This window comes from Mixophyes fleayi, chromosome 2, assembly GCF_038048845.1.
Source record: "Mixophyes fleayi isolate aMixFle1 chromosome 2, aMixFle1.hap1, whole genome shotgun sequence".
Lineage (NCBI taxonomy): Eukaryota > Metazoa > Chordata > Amphibia > Anura > Limnodynastidae > Mixophyes > Mixophyes fleayi.
In genome coordinates, this window is record NC_134403.1 from 377,347,137 (window position 1) to 377,369,673 (window position 22,537).

The 22,537-nt window shown below is 46.0% G+C and overlaps 1 protein-coding gene across 5 annotated transcripts in view; it reads left to right on the forward strand.

Annotated features, from left to right (window-relative positions):
- Window positions 1–22,537, forward strand: part of RECQL4 (RecQ like helicase 4) — a 162,441-nt gene that overhangs the window by 25,603 nt on the left and 114,301 nt on the right. For 4 of the 5 annotated variants that reach the window (XM_075197581.1, XM_075197585.1, XM_075197582.1 and 1 more), the window contains 6 exons: window positions 10,247–11,466; window positions 11,560–11,659; window positions 11,836–11,965; window positions 16,922–17,032; window positions 17,730–17,858; window positions 22,369–22,461. In XM_075197581.1, the coding sequence (XP_075053682.1) occupies window positions 10,247–11,466; window positions 11,560–11,659; window positions 11,836–11,965; window positions 16,922–17,032; window positions 17,730–17,858; window positions 22,369–22,461 (1,783 nt within the window). The remainder of the gene's footprint in view (window positions 1–10,246; window positions 11,467–11,559; window positions 11,660–11,835; window positions 11,966–16,921; window positions 17,033–17,729; window positions 17,859–22,368; window positions 22,462–22,537) is intronic. The other variant, XM_075197583.1, reaches the window with a different exon arrangement.

Here is a 22,537-nt window from a genome sequence, read left to right on the forward strand (position 1 = left end):
ACTCCATGCCAGCCATTAAAATGGGTATGTTCCCTTTCCAGTTTAGATGAAAACACCCTAGATAGTAAATAAGGCAGCTCTTTCTGTTCCATTATATACAAGTACTGTAAAGTTTACCTATGTGAATGTAAAGTGTAGCTAACTGTAAGCTAAACTGTGTAGTGTAAGAAAAATGTGCCTTGAATTAAATGTATATAAAATAAACTGCACTTATTTCCCTGGTGGTCCAGTGGGGATCTGGGCTTTGCTGCCTGTGGTTTTACCCCTCCAGCCCAGGTCCCATCTGTGGGTACCGGAATGCTGGGAAGCAGGTTGTAGTCCTGGTCCCTGGTGGTCCAATGGGGGCTGCAGGTTCAGTGTTGGTCCCAGGGGGTGCAGCGCCTCCTGGGGGTCCCAAGAGGCTAAGCCGCATGCTGGCTCAAAGAGCTTCAGCTAGCGACAGGGATATGGCTGCTTTCCCCTGGTACTGTTTTTGGCCAGGGGGTAGAGCCAGACCTCGTTACAATGTCCCTGGAAGTAGTTGTAGGCGGGAGATTTAAAAGATAAATCTCTTGCCTCAGACTGTTTTGCACCAGAAGCAGCTCCCCCCCCCCCCACTCTTCCCCTGCCATTAGCTTCAATGTTAAAAGGTGTTAACCCCTCTGGGCTGATTCACGTGCAGCCTGCATGATTCAGTCCATATTGGTTAAAGGGGCAGGTGGCTGGATTACCTCCTGCCAAGCTAGTGTCCAACAACTATAAAAAGAGACCTGTTTTGCACTGAAATGTATTATACCATCTGTATGTTTTGGATATCACTAATACCTCAAACTAGTGTAACTGTCCTTTTTAGGACTTCCTGAGTTAATAAACATTACAGTTTAAGGAACCCGCTTTGACGCTTATTTGCTGTAATTCCTGTGACCTACAGATTAGACCAAATCTAATCCATTATCTGGCTTTTCTGAGGTTGGGACCCAGCATCCAGTGTACCAATGCTTTGCCAGCCACCTGCAGCTCTGGTCAGTGTGATAGTGCCAGGGGGGGAACCATCCACAGCAACCCTGATCTGAAGGCAAGAGGAGTAGCAGCCCAGGTGTACCATAGAGGGGGTACTAGGTGCTGATAAGGAGCCTAGTGCTGGCAGCAGCATAAGCTCCTACTGCAGTTAGAGGGCGCATTTGGGATAAAGAAAAGGGGATGGTGACAAGGCAAGGCCAACCTGTCCCCAGCAACACAACATGTAGGGTGGTATAGGCGGTCAATCCTGTCACAGGGGGTATCACATCATGTAGTGAAAAGACCTATGACTTGTCCCAGTTAACCAATGTCCAGAAATATGGCCAAAACTATTAACCGTGCAGAGAAGATGATCTAGAGAGGAGTTTGAATCTGACAAAAAGAGAAGCATATCATCAACATTAAGAGCTTTAGAATCTTAAGCCCTTCCCACCTCTAGCCTGACATTATGCGGGTGTGCTCGAATTAAATATGTCAGATGTTCTATAGCTAAAGCAAACAATGCACAAAATGAAGGGCACCCTTGTCTTGTACCCTGACCCAAACCAAATGGAGAAGAGATATGTCCATTTACAGAAACTCTTGCTGTAGGTGCAGCATATAGCAACTGGACCCATTTAATAAATTCAACCCCCAACCCAAATTGATGTAAGACCTCCCATAAGGGAGGCCAAATGGGGGATTCCACCGAATCAAAAGCTTTGGCAGCATTGAGAGACCCCACCAATGTGGAGGTAGATGCAAAGAATGTTGGAAATAGTGGACATGCTGGGCATAAACCCCGTGAACTTTCCCGAAATAACAGATTTCAGCCTAATAGCTTCTTAGTTAGAATTTTTACATCCGTGCAAAGAAGAGAGGTTGGTTGATAGGATTGTGGATATAGGGTCTTTCATATCCGTGGGTAAAACTATTATCAGCACCTCAGACATTGAGGGCAGGAGACTGCCCACATCAAAAAGATGTTGAAAAGTGGCTAACAATTGTGGAATGAAAATTTTTTAGAAATTTGTTATATAATGCTATGGGAAGGCCATCCACCCCCTGCTCCCTATGATTACGAAACGAGGATAAAGCCACATCTATTTCTTCCAATGGAGGAGGCACATTCAAACGGGACACCGATCCCTGGGAGAGTTTTGTGAGTTTAATAGAAATTTTAATACACAGAAATTTGAGTTCTTGTTTATTGAACCTTAGAAGCATAAACATCACTATATAATGGTGAAGGAACGTTGAGCAATTTCATTCTCTCTAAAAACCAGTATAAATTGCACATTATAAATCGCCAGAATAGTCCTACTATTCAACTGCTCCCTAGTCAAACAAGCCATATAACTCCCGCCCATGTCAGCCTATGAGTAATGATGTCAAAAAAAGGGGACCACGCTTGGATTTATCATAAAGGTAGTCCTTCCGATCTAGTTGCACCTTCAGCCACTGGAGTCGATCCTCACTCGCATGTGATTATAGATGCAGACACTCCAAGGCCCTGCAACGCTGTAACAACAGGGACACTGTCCTCCTATTAAACTTCTTAATATCAAAAACTTGTTTAATTAGTGTCCCATTGAGAAAAGCCTTAAAGGCTTCCCAGAGAACTGGAGCGGATGACTTCACGCTATTATTAAAAAAACCCTCCCACTTATAAGATCGGATCCAGCCACCAACGAGTCCAACCAGACTGGATTTAAGTTACAGAACTTTACACCCCTATTCCTAGTCAAGTCAATACAAATAAGAACTGGAGAAAGGTCCAAATTGCCTCTGGGGAGATATTCAGAAATAACGAACGGAATTAATAACAAAAAAAGGCAAAGCCAAGTCTATCCGTGAGATTGTGTAATAAGAAGTTGAATAACAAGATAACTATTGTATATCCGGGTATGTCTAAGTCTCCAGAACCAACCAGGCTAATCTCATCGATCAAGCGAGCAAAAGGAGTAGGGCGTTGTAGATGGGGCATACTGACCTCCCGCCACCTATCCATCCCTGTATGAAGAACATTAACATCTCCCAGGCACACCACCGTAATAGCCACAGAGAGTGCTGTAAGCATTTACGGCCTTATGGGTCAATCTGCACATATTCCAAGGTAAAAGTCAGAGCATTTTTTAACTAAGCCCGAGACCCCCTATGAGTTATGTGAGTGAACTGAATGTTACGCCACCTACTGGTGCTTTAGGGCTAATACCTTGCTACCGTATAAATGTCTCAACCAGGCAAGAAATGTCTGAATCATATTTTCGAAGCTGGGACAACACTAAGGAACTCTTAACTTTGTCATTTAAACCTCTATTATTCCATGTGAGCTAGCGAAGCCCCGAACTCAGATACTATATAAGGGAGCAGCAAAAAGCTGTAATGAGAAGTTTGGCGGCCTGTCCTGTGTCATAGAGCAATACACATAAAGAAATAAAATGGACAAAATGTCACTGGTGAGAACAAAAAACATTAATACATACATAATATACTAATCTAGCCTGAGTATATCCCATATCTGAATACATAAATATATACCCTATACTCCATGCCAGAATAGCAAGAAACCATTAACCCCACCCCCCACCCCGTATCCCCAAAAATAATATTATAACTAAGAAGTTTTAAAGTAAATACAAGATTAGGAGCTATACAATCCTGACTATACCTAGCAGGAACCCTCCTCTAGCGTACCTTTACGCTGATCCTCTACTGCTAGTATTACAGAATAAAGCATGAATTACAATATACAACATTGACTTAAAGAACATTGAAATAAAAAAAATCAAAAGATCACAAATAATAAGAAACATCTAAGGCTCTATCCGGTGCACGACTCTCCAGCCAATCCATGGCCTCCTTGGGTGTTGAAAAGAAGCGGTAACAACCCTGCACCTGTGCTCAAAGTCTGGCCGGAAACAACAATGAATAAAGCACGGTTAAGTCACAGTTTGCGCTTAACTGTTGTAAACTGAGCTCTTAACTTCTGGACTTCCAAAGCAAAATCCGGGAATGTGGAAACTATATTATCAAACGTTAAGATGCCCCTCTGGCATACCAATTTAAGGACCACGGGCCTGATTCATTAAGGATCTTAACTTAAGAAACTTCTTATTTAAGTCTCCTGGACAAAACCATGTTACAATACAAGGGGTGTAAATTAGCATTCTGTTTTGCACAGAAGTTAAATACTGACTGTTTTTCATGTAGTACACAAATACTTGATAGCTTATTTGTACACTGAAATTTAAAGTTGATATTTAAAATCTGAGATGGGTGCTGGAAATGATGGGGAATGACCCTCCAGGTTCATTACTAGACGAATCTTCTAATTTCCCTTGAGAACGCCATTCTGTTTTTTAGAGTATCTATCTTCCAGACCCTTACTTGTGAGTCCTTGCTTGCTTTATTCTGTGCCTAGTTCAAAGTGTCTTCCTTGGTCACAAGAGTCTCCTTTTTCTATGCTATAAATTCCTTAAACTGCTCAGAGGGAAGTTTTTCTTTAGCTTGAGAACTACATATTGTATAAAAAACTCCTTCAGGCTGATTGTTAATGGCTTATCACAGGCTCCACAAACTCTGAGCTGTTGTAGTTTGCTGTCCTTCTTTTCTTCGACAGGCTCTACAAGAGTACTGAAAGGACAGGTTATTGCTAACCGTTAACTAACTAAAGTGTGAAGAGAAAAGTACCCCTAATTTAGGGTTTTAAATGGAGTGGGTATCCATCTGCTGTTTGGGATTTTTCAGGCTCCATTCCACTGCAGATATCCAGCTGCTACACTCCAAATGAAAGCGTAATCCTTTCCCAGGATCTGGTTAAAGTCCTTTTGCCCAGTTCTCCATTTGGCTCCCTGTGAACTGACACCGTGTGCGCCAATGCGCAGAGACCCAAGGTTGGAGTGAAATTTGAATCCTACACCAGATCGCCTGCCTGAGGTAGCAGACTGTTGACTCCTGGGTAGCCAGCACAGTTCTCTGCTTACGCCACTGGATGGTGTGTCGCCAGGAGCCACGTAGAGCCCCTATACTGCAGAATAACACAACAACACTACTTGACCTACCTATAATGGAGCTGTATTACATATTGTCTTTACTTTACCTGGGAACGGAACCTACCATTGTAATGGCTGCCATAGAGGATTGAAGAGGAAATCTGTTGTCTTGGAAGAATTTTATAAACATTCAAATATGTGTAGTTACTGTTATGAGCGTTTTGTCGCTATCCAATAACGATTGTCGAATCTCGGTTTGTGTTTCCAACGCACAAATATTTATTCTCAAAAAGTAGCAGAATAATTCAAGCGAAATAATAAGTACCGCCGTTTCTTATCTCGGGCGCTCTGGATCCAGTGAACAGTGATTCAGTCCTGAAGTCTGTGGTCTAGGTGACTGAACTCTGGATGAAGAGCTGCTGCTTATATGCAAACAGATACAGTAAAACAATGCAAAGGTGTGGCTGGCTTCTATTGGTCCAGGCATCAGGAGGGTCCAGGGGGTTGCAGATCATAGGCTAGTTTAAGCTCAGGAATCCAAAGGAGGGGGTCATCTCTCCAGGGGATGAGCTCTGATCTTCCCGCCAAGATTTCTCATCATAATAGTCCATAATTCCTTAACATTAATAACTTGCGTATGCACCCTGCGATTCCTTCGCAGAGTGAACCGGACAGGGGGAAATGCGAAGGGGATTAGTATGATACCACACATGACTTGATTCCTTCAACGTGTACCATATGTTTTACTGATATGCCTATAACTTAAACTATTACACATAAATACTACTATATTTCGACATAATTGACTGTGTTGCAACTACCATTAATGTGTACTATTTTACAAGTGTGCGTGTTTGTGCGAATGTGTGTAAAAGACTATATACTGTTGTTGCCACGTGTTGCAGCTGCGTACGCCCTTCCACGCCGTAGCGTGCCCTTCCACGCCGTAGCGTGCCCTTCCACGCCGTAGCGTTCCCTTCCACGCCGTAGCGTGCCGTACGCATCTTTTCAAACAAAGACAACCAAGTTTGCTCAAGTTTAATTGAAATTACTTTATCCAATTTGCTGACTTCGACATTACAGATAAGGAATTTGTTACCAGGTTTTCCATGATGTATACCCCTCCAAAAATAGACCTTCCTATTGTCAGACCTGTTAAATCAAAAACAACAATAACACTTAAAGATTATTCCTTAATGTTATGGATGAAAACACAGGGATATATGGGGTAACCCTCTGTGGCTTTGAGAGCTGCTCTCATACCTGCTGCAGCATTAGGTGATAGATCATTAGCTGTGCGACTATCTCACCTGGAATCAGTCTTAGTGACTCCTTCCAATGTTATCTATAGTATTGCTGTTATTTTACGCACAACCAGTGGGTAAGGTCCATAAGAATAGCAGACTGGTCAGAATAATAGAACATAGGACTACCTTTTGGTCTTTTCACTGCTCCCTGATTGTGTACCAAGGTATTGATAATAGTCGCTGCTTACATAAGGCAATTTGGGGTAACGGTTATACCCTACCTTGATGACCTGGTTAATATCGGCAAAATCAAAATGAGCCTAGAAATAATTTGAGTCTAGACTTTTAAGATCCTCCGTTGTCTGGGTTTTGAAAATTATTTGGACAAAATTCCAACTGTCCAAGGAAATCTTGGACTTCTTATCAATACAAACAATATACAAAACATAGCCCGGAAAGTATTTATTCAAATCCCTTATCAGACAAATATGTTCAGTTCTGGGACTGTTGTCAGAAGAAGAAAATTTTAAAAATGGGCGAGTCCATTATCCCACCAGGTCACTGAATTCTTACCATTAATGCAAGATAAAGAGGACTGGAAACTCTTCTGTCTATGACAAAACAAGGACGCTGGTGTTGAAGGAGAACATATCTTTCAATCAGAGGGAGTTAGCCATCTGCTAACTCTAACTCTAAGGTTTTTCCTTTGAAGGGAAATCTGTTCAGGTTAATCTAGACAACACCACAATAGTTGTCACTGTTTGTTTACAAATTGATCCCTAGGCTCTGCTGAACATGGCTAGGCCCACCCACGGGCGCAGAGTCTAACAGACAGATGGATTCACCAGGAACCCCCGCAAGGAGGTATGGTCTTAGCTGCACCAAATCTGCAGTTCGCGGTCCCGTGAGTGAGTGTACAGCAGAACGATGTGGGGGAGCCAGGTGAAGTGGATGGAGACGATGGAATCCACAGACGAGTGGTATAAATACAGGCACAACAATAATATAGGCTGATGGTCAGCAGCCAATGAGTCACTAGGAGAATAGGTGCACTCTGGTATATGAGAGGACAGAGGCTGTCACTATGAAGTACTCTGGAGATGGTAATGGAAGTACTGGAGCAGCAATAGTTCAACACAGCCAGAGGCTAAAGACTGACTGGAATGGTGGATGTAACTCGTAGTAACAGCTGATGAGTCCCAGATGTAGTAGCAGCTCTGAGTGGTATTGATGTGAGAACTGAAGCTCTCACGATAAAGTACACTGGAGATGGTAAGATAGGTACTGGAGCAGTGATAGTTCAACACGGCCAGAGACTGAGAGCTGGCTGGAGCAGCGGAGGCAACTCGTGATAGAAGCTGAGGAGTCACAGGTGTAACAGCGGCTCTGAGTGGTAGTGATGAGAGAACCGGAGCTGTCACGATAAAGTACACTGGAGATGGTAAGATAGGTACTGGAGCAGTGATAGTTCAACACGGCCAGAGACTGAGAGCTGGCTGGAGCAGCGGAGGCAACTCGTGATAGAAGCTGAGGAGTCACAGGTGTAACAGCGGCTCTGAGTGGTAGTGATGAGAGAACTGGAGTTCTCACGATAAAGTACACTGGAGATGGTAATAGAGGTACTGGAGCAGCGATGGTTTAGAACAGACCACGAACTGAGAGCAGACTGGAACACAGGCAAACCACAAGGAGAACAGGAACCAGAAACACAGGCTGCAGGAGGTGAGCTTGAAGAACAGGCATCAAACAGGTGAATCCAGGAGGTTTAAATAGTGCTCCAGAAGTGCTTAGCCAATGAAAAAGAGGGAGGAGGTCCTGACGTGCAATAGGCTGCACCTGCACAGATCTGAATGTAGCTGAATGAATGAACTGGAGAATGTCTGATGCTGGAACATGGCAGTTCCCAGATGAATGGACTGCAGGTAACGAGACAGGTACTATCTGTGGGACCGGAGCGTTACAGTACCCCCCCTTTAAAAGTGGCCACTGGACGCTTAGACGAAGTCTTCCGTGGAAACTGAGGAGCGTGTTTAATCTGTCTGGCACCTATCTTAGGTTATCCAGCAAACATTACCTTATATGCAGTTTAAGAAAAGAAGAGAGAGCACATACACACTGCAGATGTGTGGGGTTTCTGCTCAGCTGTCATTGTGCATCCTGAGAGCTTTCTTCTACGTCACTGAACTCCGCCTAAGTCACTGAACTCGCCTACACATCGCTTGCAGTTCCCGAAAGCTGTAGGAAGCTCTTGGGGCCACTTCAAGATCTTTCTTGACCACTTGGGCTTAAACGACAGGTCATCCTTCAGTAGATTCTGTCTGCATTACCATTTAGAGCTTAACTCAACTAAAGTGCAATCAGTAATTGATAGTCCTAACTCTTAATTATATATATTGCTTGTACAACTCTCATTATTGGATGGATGATGTGTACATTAAGTTATTGCTCAGCCTTTACTGAGTCCCTCAGCAGCACAGTAGTTTCTTACCGTTTATTAAATATTTTGGTGAGCATTATTCCATGCTTCGTTATTTTATTTAATAGGTTCCCTTTTAAAGTTTAGGACGTCTATTATACTGTATATCTTGAAACGGATGGGGAAAATCCTCCTCTTAGTGTTTTGGCCTCAGAAAATTTGCAGGAAGTACAAATTCACATTTTCAACACGCCATTAAATATCTCGCTCTATTGTGTCAGTCTCGAATGCAAGCTGAAAATCAACTATCCAAACTGTAACTTCATATTTTCACCTTCAAGTGTCCCAAGACATGATCCTAAGAGAACTGTTGATGGAGCCAAGATAACACCCATGGATTCTATGACCGTTACCATTTGATGCCATCCTCTTCATGTAAGCCTTGACCAAAGCTGATAGATTGATATATATATATATATATATATATATATATATATGTGTTAACCCGTGCATGATACTCATGCATTCTAGTCAAATCAAGCTACTTAAGGTGTTAAAAAGGTTCTTGTCATGCATTTGAGGCTAGGCCAGGCCTCCTCAGGGGAAGAGCGTTACTTCCCGACGCAAGCGCCCTTTTTTAACGTGGTTTTGTCCACATGTCACCACCTCATCATTTTTCTCCATCACCTCATCCTTCATCTTTATCGCCACATCTATCCAGATGTCTATCCAGACACAGGGATCTCTCTCAGCGGTCCTGAGTATCACACTCCTCTCACTCCGTCACCCCCGGCAACCACCAACCACTCCCCACTGTCACCCCCGGCAACCACCAACCACTCCCAACTGTCACTTCTCCTTCAAGAAATATATATATATTTTTTTAAAATCTTTATAAACACTTTTAACAATTAAAAAATTAAATTAACAAATTAAAAACATCTTGGTATACCAAATTTAGTCCTTTCTGAGTTTTTTTTCCCCACACACACTAAGAATTTAGTAGGTCAGTGTATAACTCTGCCCAGCAGGTGGCGCTGCAGCTTGTTTTTTATTTTTTCACACACAGACTAACACACGCCACTAGGCTTTTATATGATATATATATATATATATATATATATATATATATATATATATATATATATATATATATATATATATATATATATATATATATATATATATATATATACATATATATATATATATATATATACATATATACACTATGCTCACACCTTCTATACCGCAGTTATTCCTTCCCATCTTTCTTACCACTAGAATGGTCTCCCCGCTGCCAGATGACTACATCACACTTACAGTTCTGCACGTAAATTGCATTGTTGGTAAATTATTTGTGTTTGTTGCTTTGTAGGCTAATGGACAGACCCCAATATGCTGCTAAAGCAAGTGTATTCTTATTTCAATTTTCCCATTGGGATTGATTTTGTGGACAGTCCCACACACAATGATTGTCAGTACATGTAAATCTGGATAATATTACATCATTTACAACAGAATGTGCTTCTTGCATTTTTCCGGGTCTACCCAAAGGCTAATCCCTGTTGCTGTTCCTTGCCTCACTGATATAACAATTTTTTCCCTAGGAACGGTCATTCTCCTTGAAAAAGTCGTTTACAGCCCGGACTAAAGTCGAATCAATAATATGCAATTCATCTTCCCCAACTGTTACTCCTGTACCAACTCTGAATGCTTTTCCTGAAGAACCTCCAGGGTTTAATGAAGAATTGTCACCTCTCGCACTGAGAATCCGACCCCAAAAGATGACTTTACCTTCACCCTTGCAAGAAACTCTTGGCAATAAACTTCACCACCTCCAAACCAAAGTTGGCGAGCGTATGGCATCGCTGAATCAGGACTGGTTGAAGAGATGTGCGCTCAGACAGGTGGGAGAACAATGTCAATTCATAGGAGTTGGAGAGAACCCTAACTCTAAAGTTGAAAAGGAACAGTCTGCATCCATTGTGGAAACAAAGAAACTAATAAATATTGGAGATGAGTGCACTGATTATTTATATGTAAATAGGGAACCGAGCACCGGGGAACATTTTATAGAGAGAAATTCTCTGAATCCTTGTAGGAATCTCAGCATGAACAACAGGACAACGTATTGTGGGATAACAGAAGACAAAATGAGCATGTGTGAGAACATGGCAGAAGAAGAGAGGATTATAGCCAGTACAAATAAGAAGGTAACAAAAGGAGGCAACAGTACAAGGACAAATGGAATTATCTCAAGTGATTGTCAGAGCAATAAACAGGAGACCGGTGACATAAACCCAGGGAAGTGCAGGAAAAGGACTGGCAAAGAATGTGAAATGAATCCAGGGATAGATGAGGAGCTACCTGGAAACTATACAACAAACATTGAAGCAACAACATTGTCAGTGCCTCGTGAGAAGATGTCTTTGGTAGAACATGGTAGAGAGCAGAAAGAGATGGATGGGGAATCTACAGAATGCAGTAGAAAAAGGAAGGTGACCAACACAATCTCACAAGAGTTTAGAGGAAATTATCAGCATAATGGAATGGCCTCAAAAAGAAAAAGGTGTAGAGAAAAAACCACAAATTCCGATTCGGAAGATACTGTGACTGAAAAGTGCACAAAAAGGAAACGGACAAAGTTGACTTCGGAGACCAAAAGGGATAAACAGCCCTCAAAAAATACTAAAGCCAGTGAAGAAAAATTACTAGACTGTACCTCTACAAATAACAACTCAAGCGAGGTGACTGAGAATCTTCTAGGTGAGGTGTTGGAGGAAGAGGCAACCCAGAGAGTCTCTGTGCACACTCATAAGACCTCCAGGTACAAGCTAATAACTGACCATTATTTGTCCTAAGCCATTGCTCTGTTCAATGTTCTCCACAGACTTCTTATAATATGATCTTGTTTTCACAGGATGCCCCAAAGACGAACGGAGAACTTTGTCCGGATCAATCTGAAGAAAAAATCTCATGTCAAAGGTTTTGCCTTAAATGGCAGTAGATTGAGGAAACAGGTAATGAACTGGGCATGGATGCATGTTTTCCATATACATAGATAGATAGATATATATATATATATATATATATATATATATATATATATATATATATATATATATATATATATTATATATTATAGATGTGTGACCAATGCTGATGGGCCTTCATGTTTTGTCCATTTATATCTCAGATGTGGAAGCAGAAATGGCATAAGAAGGGAGAGCAGTTTGGAGGCGGAGGAAAGCACTTTAATCACAGTGAGGACACGTGTTTCCGCTGTGGGGCAACAGGCCATTGGGCCGCGCACTGCCCCGGGAAAGGTAAAGCTACACGACTGAGGCCAAGCTAATGCACGATCATGGGGAACTGGCTAATAATTACTTCATGGATCAGTGAGATGTCTCTATAATCAAGAATCCATAACTTACATTTTAAATCTTCATTTCTGGTAGTGCAACTGTGAATGAAATTGACTGCCATATTTTTACAGTAAAGTTATGTTCCTCTTTTGGACATCAGAAATCACAGACTGAGAATGGGTTGAAGCCCCACTAATAGAAAGCAGGGCTCTTCCTATAACGACTTAATCCTTCCAACCTGGGGAGCACAGAATGTATGGCTCAGGTATCTTTTTTTCTGTTTGCTTTGTATTCTTATTTCTACTGCAGATTTTCCATGGTCAAGCTTTGCCTTCCCCCGTCAGAGGATTGTAAATGTTCTTTTTAGTCTTAAGTCTTAGTGCTCTAATACTAATAATAATCATCGGGACAGTGATGCACAAGTTTGGAATTCAGAATCCCATAGCCCCTCATAGATTTGGAATACCCACCCATTTACGGGAGGACTGTCCAGGTGTCTCTTTCCATCAGGTAAAGATTTGGCAGTGGACCTAGCAGAACTCGAAAAGAAAGTACCATGATTGTGATCCTTGTGTTCCTTCTGCCTTACACATATCAAGTTCTGTTCAGCAGTTCCCTTGATGGATACAGCATCTCCTGACACAGCCTCCTGTAAAGCTTACCAAGTGGTCTCTCTTTCACTCCTACGTCTTCCAGTTTGTCTGTCAGTCCCAGCCAAAATCGGGGACTGTGTGAAGCGACAATTGCAGCTTGTTTTCGGTCCTCCTGCTTGCACAAGTCTGCAGCCGATTGATACTGGTGAGTCAAAAAAGAAAGATTTGGAGTGCTGTAGTAACAGATATGGAGAAGCCTCTGAAAAATCTCTTTCAGCAGCAAATAGTAAAGTTATTTCCAGAGTACTTGGGATCTTGCTCCACCAAACAGCTAATGTGCAGGTTACTTCACAAAGGAAGCTTTTCTGGTGGGCCAAGAAGGGGAGCTGTAAGTAGTCTGATACACCAAAATCCTCCGTACTATGCAAGCTTACAGGTCCCACTGGAACCTGGGGATTTAGGAACAGTAGAGTAGTGAGTACTCGCCATCTTATCTATCGTTTCTTCATATTCCCGGACACCTAAATGCATTCCCAGAGCAATTCTCTCATGTTTGCTTCATGGTAGATGTGCCAGTCACTGTGTTAATCTTCTTCCATTGATATTTAAGATGAATATCACTAGCGGCTGAAAAGCACTTTAACAGTGTATGTATGAACCTGAATGCGGGTTTTCCATCCTTTCGGGTTTTCCATCCTTTCGGGTTTTCCATCCTTTCGGGTTTGTTTCTGGAAAAAGCGTGTTTCTATTCTAGAGGTCAACACTTTCCTTCAACTCCTATCCTACATCTGGTAACAATGCTGATCTTGACCTGCCAAAGCTGAAGGAACCTCCCTTCGAGCTTTCAACTGAGGATATAGAGTAATTCTACAAAGTCAGTGTGCTGATGATTTGCTCATCACACAGATTATTTGGGTTAGAGTTTGACTGCATTGTCTTCTACAGTTTCCAGCCTTGTGTTTTATGAGGAGAAAGATGCTTTGCCAAAGGTGTTTTTTGAGTTTCCATATTAAGCAAGAAATTGTCTTACCTTATTTTGCTCTAATTTGGAATCCAGCATCACTCCTTGGATGGTGTCTAGGCCCTGTGCATTTACTTCTTCTAGTGCTCTTTGAGATACCAAGGAAGTGTAGGGTAGCTTCTTCGTGGGTGTCTGCGGGAATCAGAGACGAGCTTACTCCAGAGCAGGAAATCAGACCCTCTCAGGATTTTGGGTCCTGAGATAATAAGCACAGAACTTTGTTGTAACATCCCTGTAGGACAACACATGATTCCTTCACACATTCACTGGGTCCTACAAGTTGCACGTTCTCTGCTCCACAAGAAAAGAGCGCTGGGGAGGCTGCTGGCTGTGGTTCCTTTCCTCATGCCAGTGACATGAGTCTTTGGGTAACCACCACTGTCACTTTTACTCATCATTAAATCCATTTCTTAGAGGCCGGACACATACCTCTGTCCTAGAAAGTCTCTATTCTATGTTCCATTTATGTCGGTTGAGAGTTACGATCTATATATGTTGGACCTTCTTTTTTTCTTTGTTGTAATAAATAATCTGAGATTTCCTGGCTCGAGGGCAGGTGAGTGGGGTGAAGGGTCTCTCTTCTTCCTACGTGCTGGCTCGAGGGTGAGTGGGGTGAGGGGTCTCTTTTCTTCCTACGTGCCAGGTGAGTGGGGTGAGGGATCTCTCTCTTCTTACGTGCCGGCTCAAGGAGCGGGTGAGGGGTCTCTCTTCTTCCTATGTGCCGGCTCGTGGGCGGGTGAGTGGGGTGAGGGGTCTCTTTTCTTCCTACGTGCCAGGTGAGTGGGGTGAGGGATCTCTCTTCTTACGTGCCGGCTCAAGGAGCGGGTGAGGGGTCTCTCTTCCTACGTGCTGGCTCGAGGGTGGGTGAGGGGTCTCTCTTCTTTTTACGTGCCAGGTGAGGGGTCTCTCTCTTCTTCCTACGTGCCGGCTTGAGGGGTGGGTGAGTGGGGTGAGGGGTCTCTCTTCTTCCTACGTGCCAGGTGAGGGGTCTCTCTTCTTCCTACGTGCCGGCTCGAGGGCAGGTGAGTGGGGTGAGGGGTCTCTCTTCTTCCTACGTGCCAGGTGAATGGGGTGAGGGGTCTCTCTCTTCTTCCTATGTGCCGGCTCGAGGGCAGGTGAGTGGGGTGAGAGGAGTCTCTTCTTCCTACGTGCCGGCTCGAGGGCGGGTGAGGGGTCTCTCTCCTTCCTACGTGCCGGCTCGAGGGCGGGTGAGTGTGGTGAGGGGGTCTCTTTTCTTCCTACGTGCCGGCTTTAGGGCAGGTGAGTGGGGTGAGGGGTCTCTTCTTCCTACGTGCTGGCTCGAGGGGCGGGTGAGTGGGATGAGGGGGTCTCTTTTCTTCCTACGTGCCGGCTTGAGGGCAGGTGAGTGGGGTGAGGGGTCTCTCTTCTACCTACGTGCCGGCTCGAGGGCGGGTGAGTGGGGTGAGGGGTCTCTCTCTTCTTCCTACGTGCCGGCTCGAGGGCGGGTGAGTGGGGTGAGGGGTCTCTCTCTTCTACCTACGTGCCGGCTCGAGGGCGGGTGAGTGGGGTGAGGGGTCTCTCTCTTCTTCCTACGTGCCGGCTCGAGGGCGGGTGAGGGGTCTCTCTTCTACCTACGTGCCGGCTCGAGGGCGGGTGAGTGGGGTGAGGGGGTCTCTCTTCTTCCTAGGTGTTGGCTTTAGGGCAGGTGAGTGGGGTGAGGGGGTCTCTTCTTCCTACGTGCTGGCTCGAGGGGCGGGTGAGTGGGGTGAGGGGGTCTCTTCTACCTACTTGCCGGCTCGAGAGCGGGTGAGTGGGGTGAGGGGTCTCTCTCTTCTTCCTACGTGCCGGCTCAAGGGCGGGTGAGTGGGGTGAGGGGTTTCTCTCTTCTTCCTACGTGCCGGCTCGAGGGTGGGTGAGGGGTCTCTCTCTTCTTCCTACGTGCCGGCTCAAGGGCGGGTGAGTGGGGTGAGGGGTTTCTCTCTTCTACCTACTTGCCGGCTCGAGGGCGGGTGAGTGGGGTGAGGGGTCTCTCTCTTCTTCCTACGTGCCGGCTCGAGGGCGGGTGAGTGGGGTGAGGGGTTTCTCTCTTCTTCCTACGTGCTGGCTCGAGGGCGGGTGAGTGGGGTGAGGGGTCTCTCTCTTCTTCCTACGTGCCGGCTCGAGGGTGGGTGAGTGGGGGGAGGGGTCTCTCTCTTCTTCCTACGTGCCGGCTCGAGGGCGGGTGAGTGGGGTGAGGGGTCTCTCTCTTCTACCTACGTGCCGGCTCGAGGGCGGGTGAGTGGGGTGAGGGGTCTCTCTCTTCTTCCTACGTGCCGGCTCGAGGGCGGGTGAGGGGTCTCTCTTCTACCTACGTGCCGGCTCGAGGGCGGGTGAGTGGGGTGAGGGGGTCTCTCTTCTTCCTAGGTGTTGGCTTTAGGGCAGGTGAGTGGGGTGAGGGGGTCTCTTCTTCCTACGTGCTGGCTCGAGGGGCGGGTGAGTGGGGTGAGGGGGTCTCTTCTACCTACTTGCCGGCTCGAGAGCGGGTGAGTGGGGTGAGGGGTCTCTCTCTTCTTCCTACGTGCCGGCTCAAGGGCGGGTGAGTGGGGTGAGGGGTTTCTCTCTTCTTCCTACGTGCCGGCTCGAGGGTGGGTGAGGGGTCTCTCTCTTCTTCCTACGTGCCGGCTCAAGGGCGGGTGAGTGGGGTGAGGGGTTTCTCTCTTCTACCTACTTGCCGGCTCGAGGGCGGGTGAGTGGGGTGAGGGGTCTCTCTCTTCTTCCTACGTGCCGGCTCGAGGGCGGGTGAGTGGGGTGAGGGGTTTCTCTCTTCTTCCTACGTGCTGGCTCGAGGGCGGGTGAGTGGGGTGAGGGGTCTCTCTCTTCTTCCTACGTGCCGGCTCGAGGGTGGGTGAGTGGGGGGAGGGGTCCCTCTTCTACCTACTTGCCGGCTCGAGGGCGGGTGAGTGGGGTGAGGGGTCTCTCTCTTCTTCCTACGTGCCGGCTCGAGGGTGGGTGAGTTTGGGGAGGGGTCTCTCTTCTACCTACTTGCCGGTTAGAGGGCGAGTGAGTGGGGTGAGGGGTCTTTTTCCTACGTGCCCTGCTTCCTATTAATTTCCCTAACCCCACTGTTGGTGTGTGATACCCATTGTCCTCTGAGACATGACTAGAACAGTAAGCTACAGAATAGCCATATTGATAATACACACACAAATCAGTATAAAATTATCCTAAGTAAACCAAGATGTTAAAAGTAAAATATGATTTCAGTGTGTATAATAAATAATGAAAAGCCCATTTCAGTGTAGACATCCCAGTGCCTATAACTGGTGTTAGCTGTGGATATTCACTCTGAGATCTGTCATTTAGCAGTTCCTGCACCTCTACCTCAAGAGACAGACCCAACAGAAGAGGAGATTGCTTTGCCCACGTTAGAGGATGTGGCCCGAATGACCAACACTCAGCTGAGAGCTGTTGGGGGTGAGTGCGAGTATCACATCCTCAGATGACTGGCAGCGGGACTGCATTAGGTCCTGAGCACTGACTGAAGAGAGCTCTGTAAGGATCAGTATAGTGTCATTCATACACTCACAGTGAGAAGTGCTGGGACTGTGCTGTATCCATGAGACTGGTGTCTTATACAGTTTATCTGATTTTTTTGTAGTGTCTCCTTTTAGTTATGTTATATCTGTGTATATTGTTGGTGATAGGTGTGATTTTTATGCTAAGTCAGTCAGAATTTTCTTCTTAAATTGGTTACATGCTTATATAGGCTTCTATTTATTATGTTATTCATGGATAATTATTGATTCCTTAATGTTACGCCCTACTTGGTAGAAGATTCTTTAGCTGCATGACAGTCGTGGTTATAAATATAGTATACACTGACTCCCATATTGTAGTATTTGTATATATGTATGTATGTATGTGTGTGTGTGTGTGCATGTGTATGTATGTGTATATATGTGTGTGTGTATATATATGTGTGTGTGTGTGTGTATATGTATATATATATATGTGTGTGTGTATATATATATATATATATATATATATATATATATATATATATATATATATAACACACACACACACACACACACACACTAAATGTGAATTAGGTTTTGACAGATCACTTTTAGCAAATGTTTTACCATTATTATCCTTTCTGGTCTTACAGACGAGGTGAATGAATTGTGCCAACAACCTGAGCTGCCTCTGGACGTAGTGAGACCATCGTACGAGCCAGCTCCACCACCACCAGCGATGCAGCCGCTTTATGAGCTGACCCCGTCTGGGAGAGTCCGAGGTACAGACCGCATAGTGTAGTTAAGAAGTAAAGCACAGCGATGTCTGGCATGTATGCACACATATGTTGGGGTCTTTGTTTTACAGAGTCCTGTTGCATACACTCTGCTATTGAGTGTATCTTAGACTGTTCTGTCTTCCTCACATACTTTTCTGATTTCTGAGAGACAGTTTGTGCATCAGTAATGAGCATCACAGCATTATCACCTCTGATAACCAGCAGTCATATTACCCTGTGATCCTTTCCTGCAGTTTACTCTCTGCTTCTTGAATTCCTCCACCTGGCTGGGCCGGGCCGATCCCATAGTGGGCTACCTTGGGCCGATCCCATAGTGGGCTACCTTGGGCCGATCCCATAGTGGGCTACCTTGGGCCGATCCCATAGTGGGCTACCTTGGGCCGATCCCATAGTGGGCTACCTTGGGCCGATCCCATAGTGGGCTACCTTGGGCCGATCCCATAGTGGGCTACCTTGGGCCGATCCCATAGTGGGCTACCTTGGGCCGATCCCATAGTGGGCTACCTTGGGCCGATCCCATAGTGGGCTACCTTGGGCCGATCCCATAGTGGGCTACCTTGGGCCGATCCCATAGTGGGCTACCTTGGGCCGATCCCATAGTGGGCTACCTTGGGCCGATCCCATAGTGGGCTACCTTGGGCCGATCCCATAGTGGGCTACCTTGGGCCGATCCCATAGTGGGCTACCTTGGGCCGATCCCATAGTGGGCTACCTTGGGCCGATCCCATAGTGGGCTACCTTGGGCCGATCCCATAGTGGGCTACCTTGGGCCGATCCCATAGTGGGCTACCTTGGGCCGATCCCATAGTGGGCTACCTTGGGCCGATCCCATAGTGGGCTACCTTGGGCCGATCCCATAGTGGGCTACCTTGGGCCGATCCCATAGTGGGCTACCTTGGGCCGATCCCATAGTGGGCTACCTTGGGCCGATCCCATAGTGGGCTACCTTGGGCCGATCCCATAGTGGGCTACCTTGGGCCGATCCCATAGTGGGCTACCTTGGGCCGATCCCATAGTGGGCTACCTTGGGCCGATCCCATAGTGGGCTACCTTGGGCCGATCCCATAGTGGGCTACCTTGGGCCGATCCCATAGTGGGCTACCTTGGGCCGATCCCATAGTGGGCTACCTTGGGCCGATCCCATAGTGGGCTACCTTGGGCCGATCCCATAGTGGGCTACCTTGGGCCGATCCCATAGTGGGCTACCTTGGGCCGATCCCATAGTGGGCTACCTTGGGCCGATCCCATAGTGGGCTACCTTAGGCTGGGTCACTGGGCCACCTGCATTTTTTTTCCCTTTAAAATAGACTGCTGAGTTGAGTCTTGACCCCTGATCTAACATTTGCCAACCATCCCTTGGTAACGGGGCTCCGATGCTTCAAGATTTTTGCCTGCTACGGATTCCTCCACCTTCTGCGGCATAGTAGTAACCGGACTCTGACCTTTATGTAATGGGTGGCAAGTGGGGCTTTTCCCTTTAAAGAATGGCAGGGTAGTACAGATTCAGCTCTTCCTTTCAGGAAGGGTAATGTGCGGCCCTTGTAGTTTGTGAGGTTACCCATCACTGCTGTGGTCACTGCCTGAGTGGGACATTTGCACAGTTTTCTGTCTACCTGTTATGAGGGTGCAGGGGAGCTTCCTGGGTTAGGTCCCTAATTCAGTCCATCACAGATCATTTATCGGTGTCACAGCTCAGTTGTTCTGTCCCGCCAGGCATGCACAGTCTGGGAGGGCCCCGGGTCATCTCCGCATTACAGACTCTCAGTCAATCACTGAACGCACTCCTTCTACTACCACACTGTTACGCTATTCAGAAGAAGCTTTACACATAGGCAAGTGTACCACAAATCAAAGTCTATTGTTATTTAATGGTTATACTATTTTTATAACATTTATCTACATCACACAAGAGGCAGCAACATATCAGTCTCGTGTCACAAGTATGAATAAGGACCTGCACCATGAGGTTATAACCTCAGAATGATAAAAGAGGCCTTGTGTGAGTTCTGGTTTATAGGAAGGATGAATATTGCAGTTTCCTCTGACGCTACATTCCTGGATACCTTACCACCACAAAATGGTGACTAGATATTCTCTCTTTCTATACGCGGTAACGTAGCCACAAGTGCTGGTCCAGGAACGGATGGTTTTCTGCAGTTTGACGGAAGCTTCATAATCTAGGCTTCTGCGGTCAGCGCACACCCGCACTAGGACAAGGTTCATTCTCTCAAGGAGCGAATGTTTCCAGTTTGGACCAACCCCTGCACACTACATCCGGTAACCTCAAGCCTAGGAGCAGTACCATACAAACAATTCACAATGCGTGCCTGCGTTCATGGAACCGGTCTCTCCAGGACCTTTATTGGTTCCTTGCCTGTGGTGACCTTTTCCATGTGACCTCAGGCAGACCATTCTCAGTTACCGTCTACAGATTACAATGTCATGTTGTTGAATCCAATGATAAATAACACCATTGTAAAGTATAATATGTACATGTAGGGTAATTTTAGTGACAGACCAAATAAAGAGTAAATAATTATTAATCAGTTGGTTTTAGTTCATATTTACTTTATTGGAACTGACAAATAGAATTGGTTGTCGTATAATACTGCTCTCTCCCTCGCTAAACAGTCTTTCTTTAAGTTCCTCATTTCTTCTCAGTCCTCTAATCCCCGCTGCCTCTTTGCCACGTTCACCTCTCTCCTCACCCCTCCTCCTCCTCCTATCCCACTCTCCCTCTCTGCTACAGATTTTGCCTCCTTTTTCTCCTCCAAAATTGAGGCCATCAGACTTGATATCTTTTCCTCCCTTTCTTCTCCTGCCTCTCTCTTCGCTCCTCCCTCCTCCTACAACCCACACTGGTGCTCCTTCCACCCTACTACGGGCCAAGTCCACTCCCTCATTCTTTCCTCTCCCCGTCTACCTGCCACCTGGATCCCATCCCCTCTCACCTTCTTCGCTCCCTCTCTCCCACTCTGCGCTTATTTAGCTCACCTCTTCAACCTGTCTCTCTCCACTGTCATTATTCAACCGCCTCACCAGTCACCTCTCAGAAAATTCCTTCCTTGACCCGCTCCAATCTAGCTTCCACCCCCTCCACTCCACTGAAACAGCCCTGACCAATATAACTAAGGATCTCCTCTCTGATAAATTCAGGGGTCAATTCTCCCTGCTCATCCTCCTAGACCTATCCGCAGCTTTTGACACCATGGACCACCCCCTCTTTTTGCAGACCCTTCACTCTCTCGGTCTCTCTGGTTCTGTCTCCATATGTTCACCTCATACCTCGCCAACCTCTCTTTCTCTGTATCCCTGTCCAGTTCATCCCCCCCCCTCCGCCCTCCCTGTAGGAGTCCCTCCGGGCTCTGTTCTTAGCCCTCTACTCTTCTCACTCTATACTACCTCCTTAGGTGCTCTCATCACTTCATTCGGTCTTCAGTATTACCTATACGCCGATGATATTCAACTTTACATCTCTTCTCCTGATCTCACCCCCTCCTCTCTTGTGTATCTGACTGCCTCTCTGCCATCTCCTCTTGGATGTCCTCACGCTTTCTCAAAATTACATTGCAAAAACCAAAGTCATTGTTCTCCCTCCATCTAAGTCCTCATCCCATCTGGATCTCTCCATCACTATTAACAATTCCACCATCTCTATTGTCCCCCAACTCCGCTGCCTGGGCATCACCCTCGACTCCTCTCTCTCTCTTTTGCCCCCCACATTCAATCCCTTGCCCAATCCTGTCGCTTCCAACTACGCAACATCGCCCGCATCCGGCCCTTACTATCTCAGGAAGCAACCAAAACTATTATCCATGCGCTTATCATTTCCTGGCTTGACTACTGTAACCTTCTCCTCACTGGTTTCCCTGCTCTCACCTCGCCTCCCTTCGTTCTATACTCAATGCGACTGCGAGGCTTCCTTTCTCGCCGCTCCTCTTCTGCCTCCCCTCTCTGCCTTGCCCTACACTGGCTTCCCTTCCCCTACAAAATCCTTTTTAAACTTCTTACCCTCACCTATATGGCTCTCTCCCACTCTACTGCCCCTTATATCTCTAATCTCATCTCCATCCACTCTCCCAGCCGGTCCCTGCAATCTGCCAATGTCTGTTGCCTCTCCTCTACTCTGATCACCTCCAGAATTCAAGAATTCTCCCGAGCTGCCTCTCCCTGCACTGGAATGACCTCCCACGCTCCATCTGTTTGTCCCCTAACTAGTGCTCCTTCAAATGGGCACTCAAAACTCATCTCTTCCTCAAAGCCTATCAGCCTTCCACTTAACCCTCTCTCCATGCTAGCTCTCACCACCTCGCTCCTCCTCAGAAGAGGGGAGCGCTTGTTCCCCTCTTCTGACTCCCTTTATGCCAGCAGTCTGTTTGCCTCCCTTTAGGATCTACTGTTCATTGTTTGTACTGTGTACGGCGCTGCGGAAACCTTGTGGCGCCTTATAAATAAATCATAATAATATAATAGTGCTGATTGTGTTTTTCAGGTACTCCATCGGAGGTATACGATGCGCTCTCAGAGTTAGGCTACCGTACTTTCCGTCCAGGGCAGGAGGAAGCTGTGATGAAGATTCTGTCAGGTAAAGTTTGTTCCTCTGTCATCTCCACCGTTTCCTACGTCCTTACCCTAATAACTATCCCAGATTGCTGTTTGCG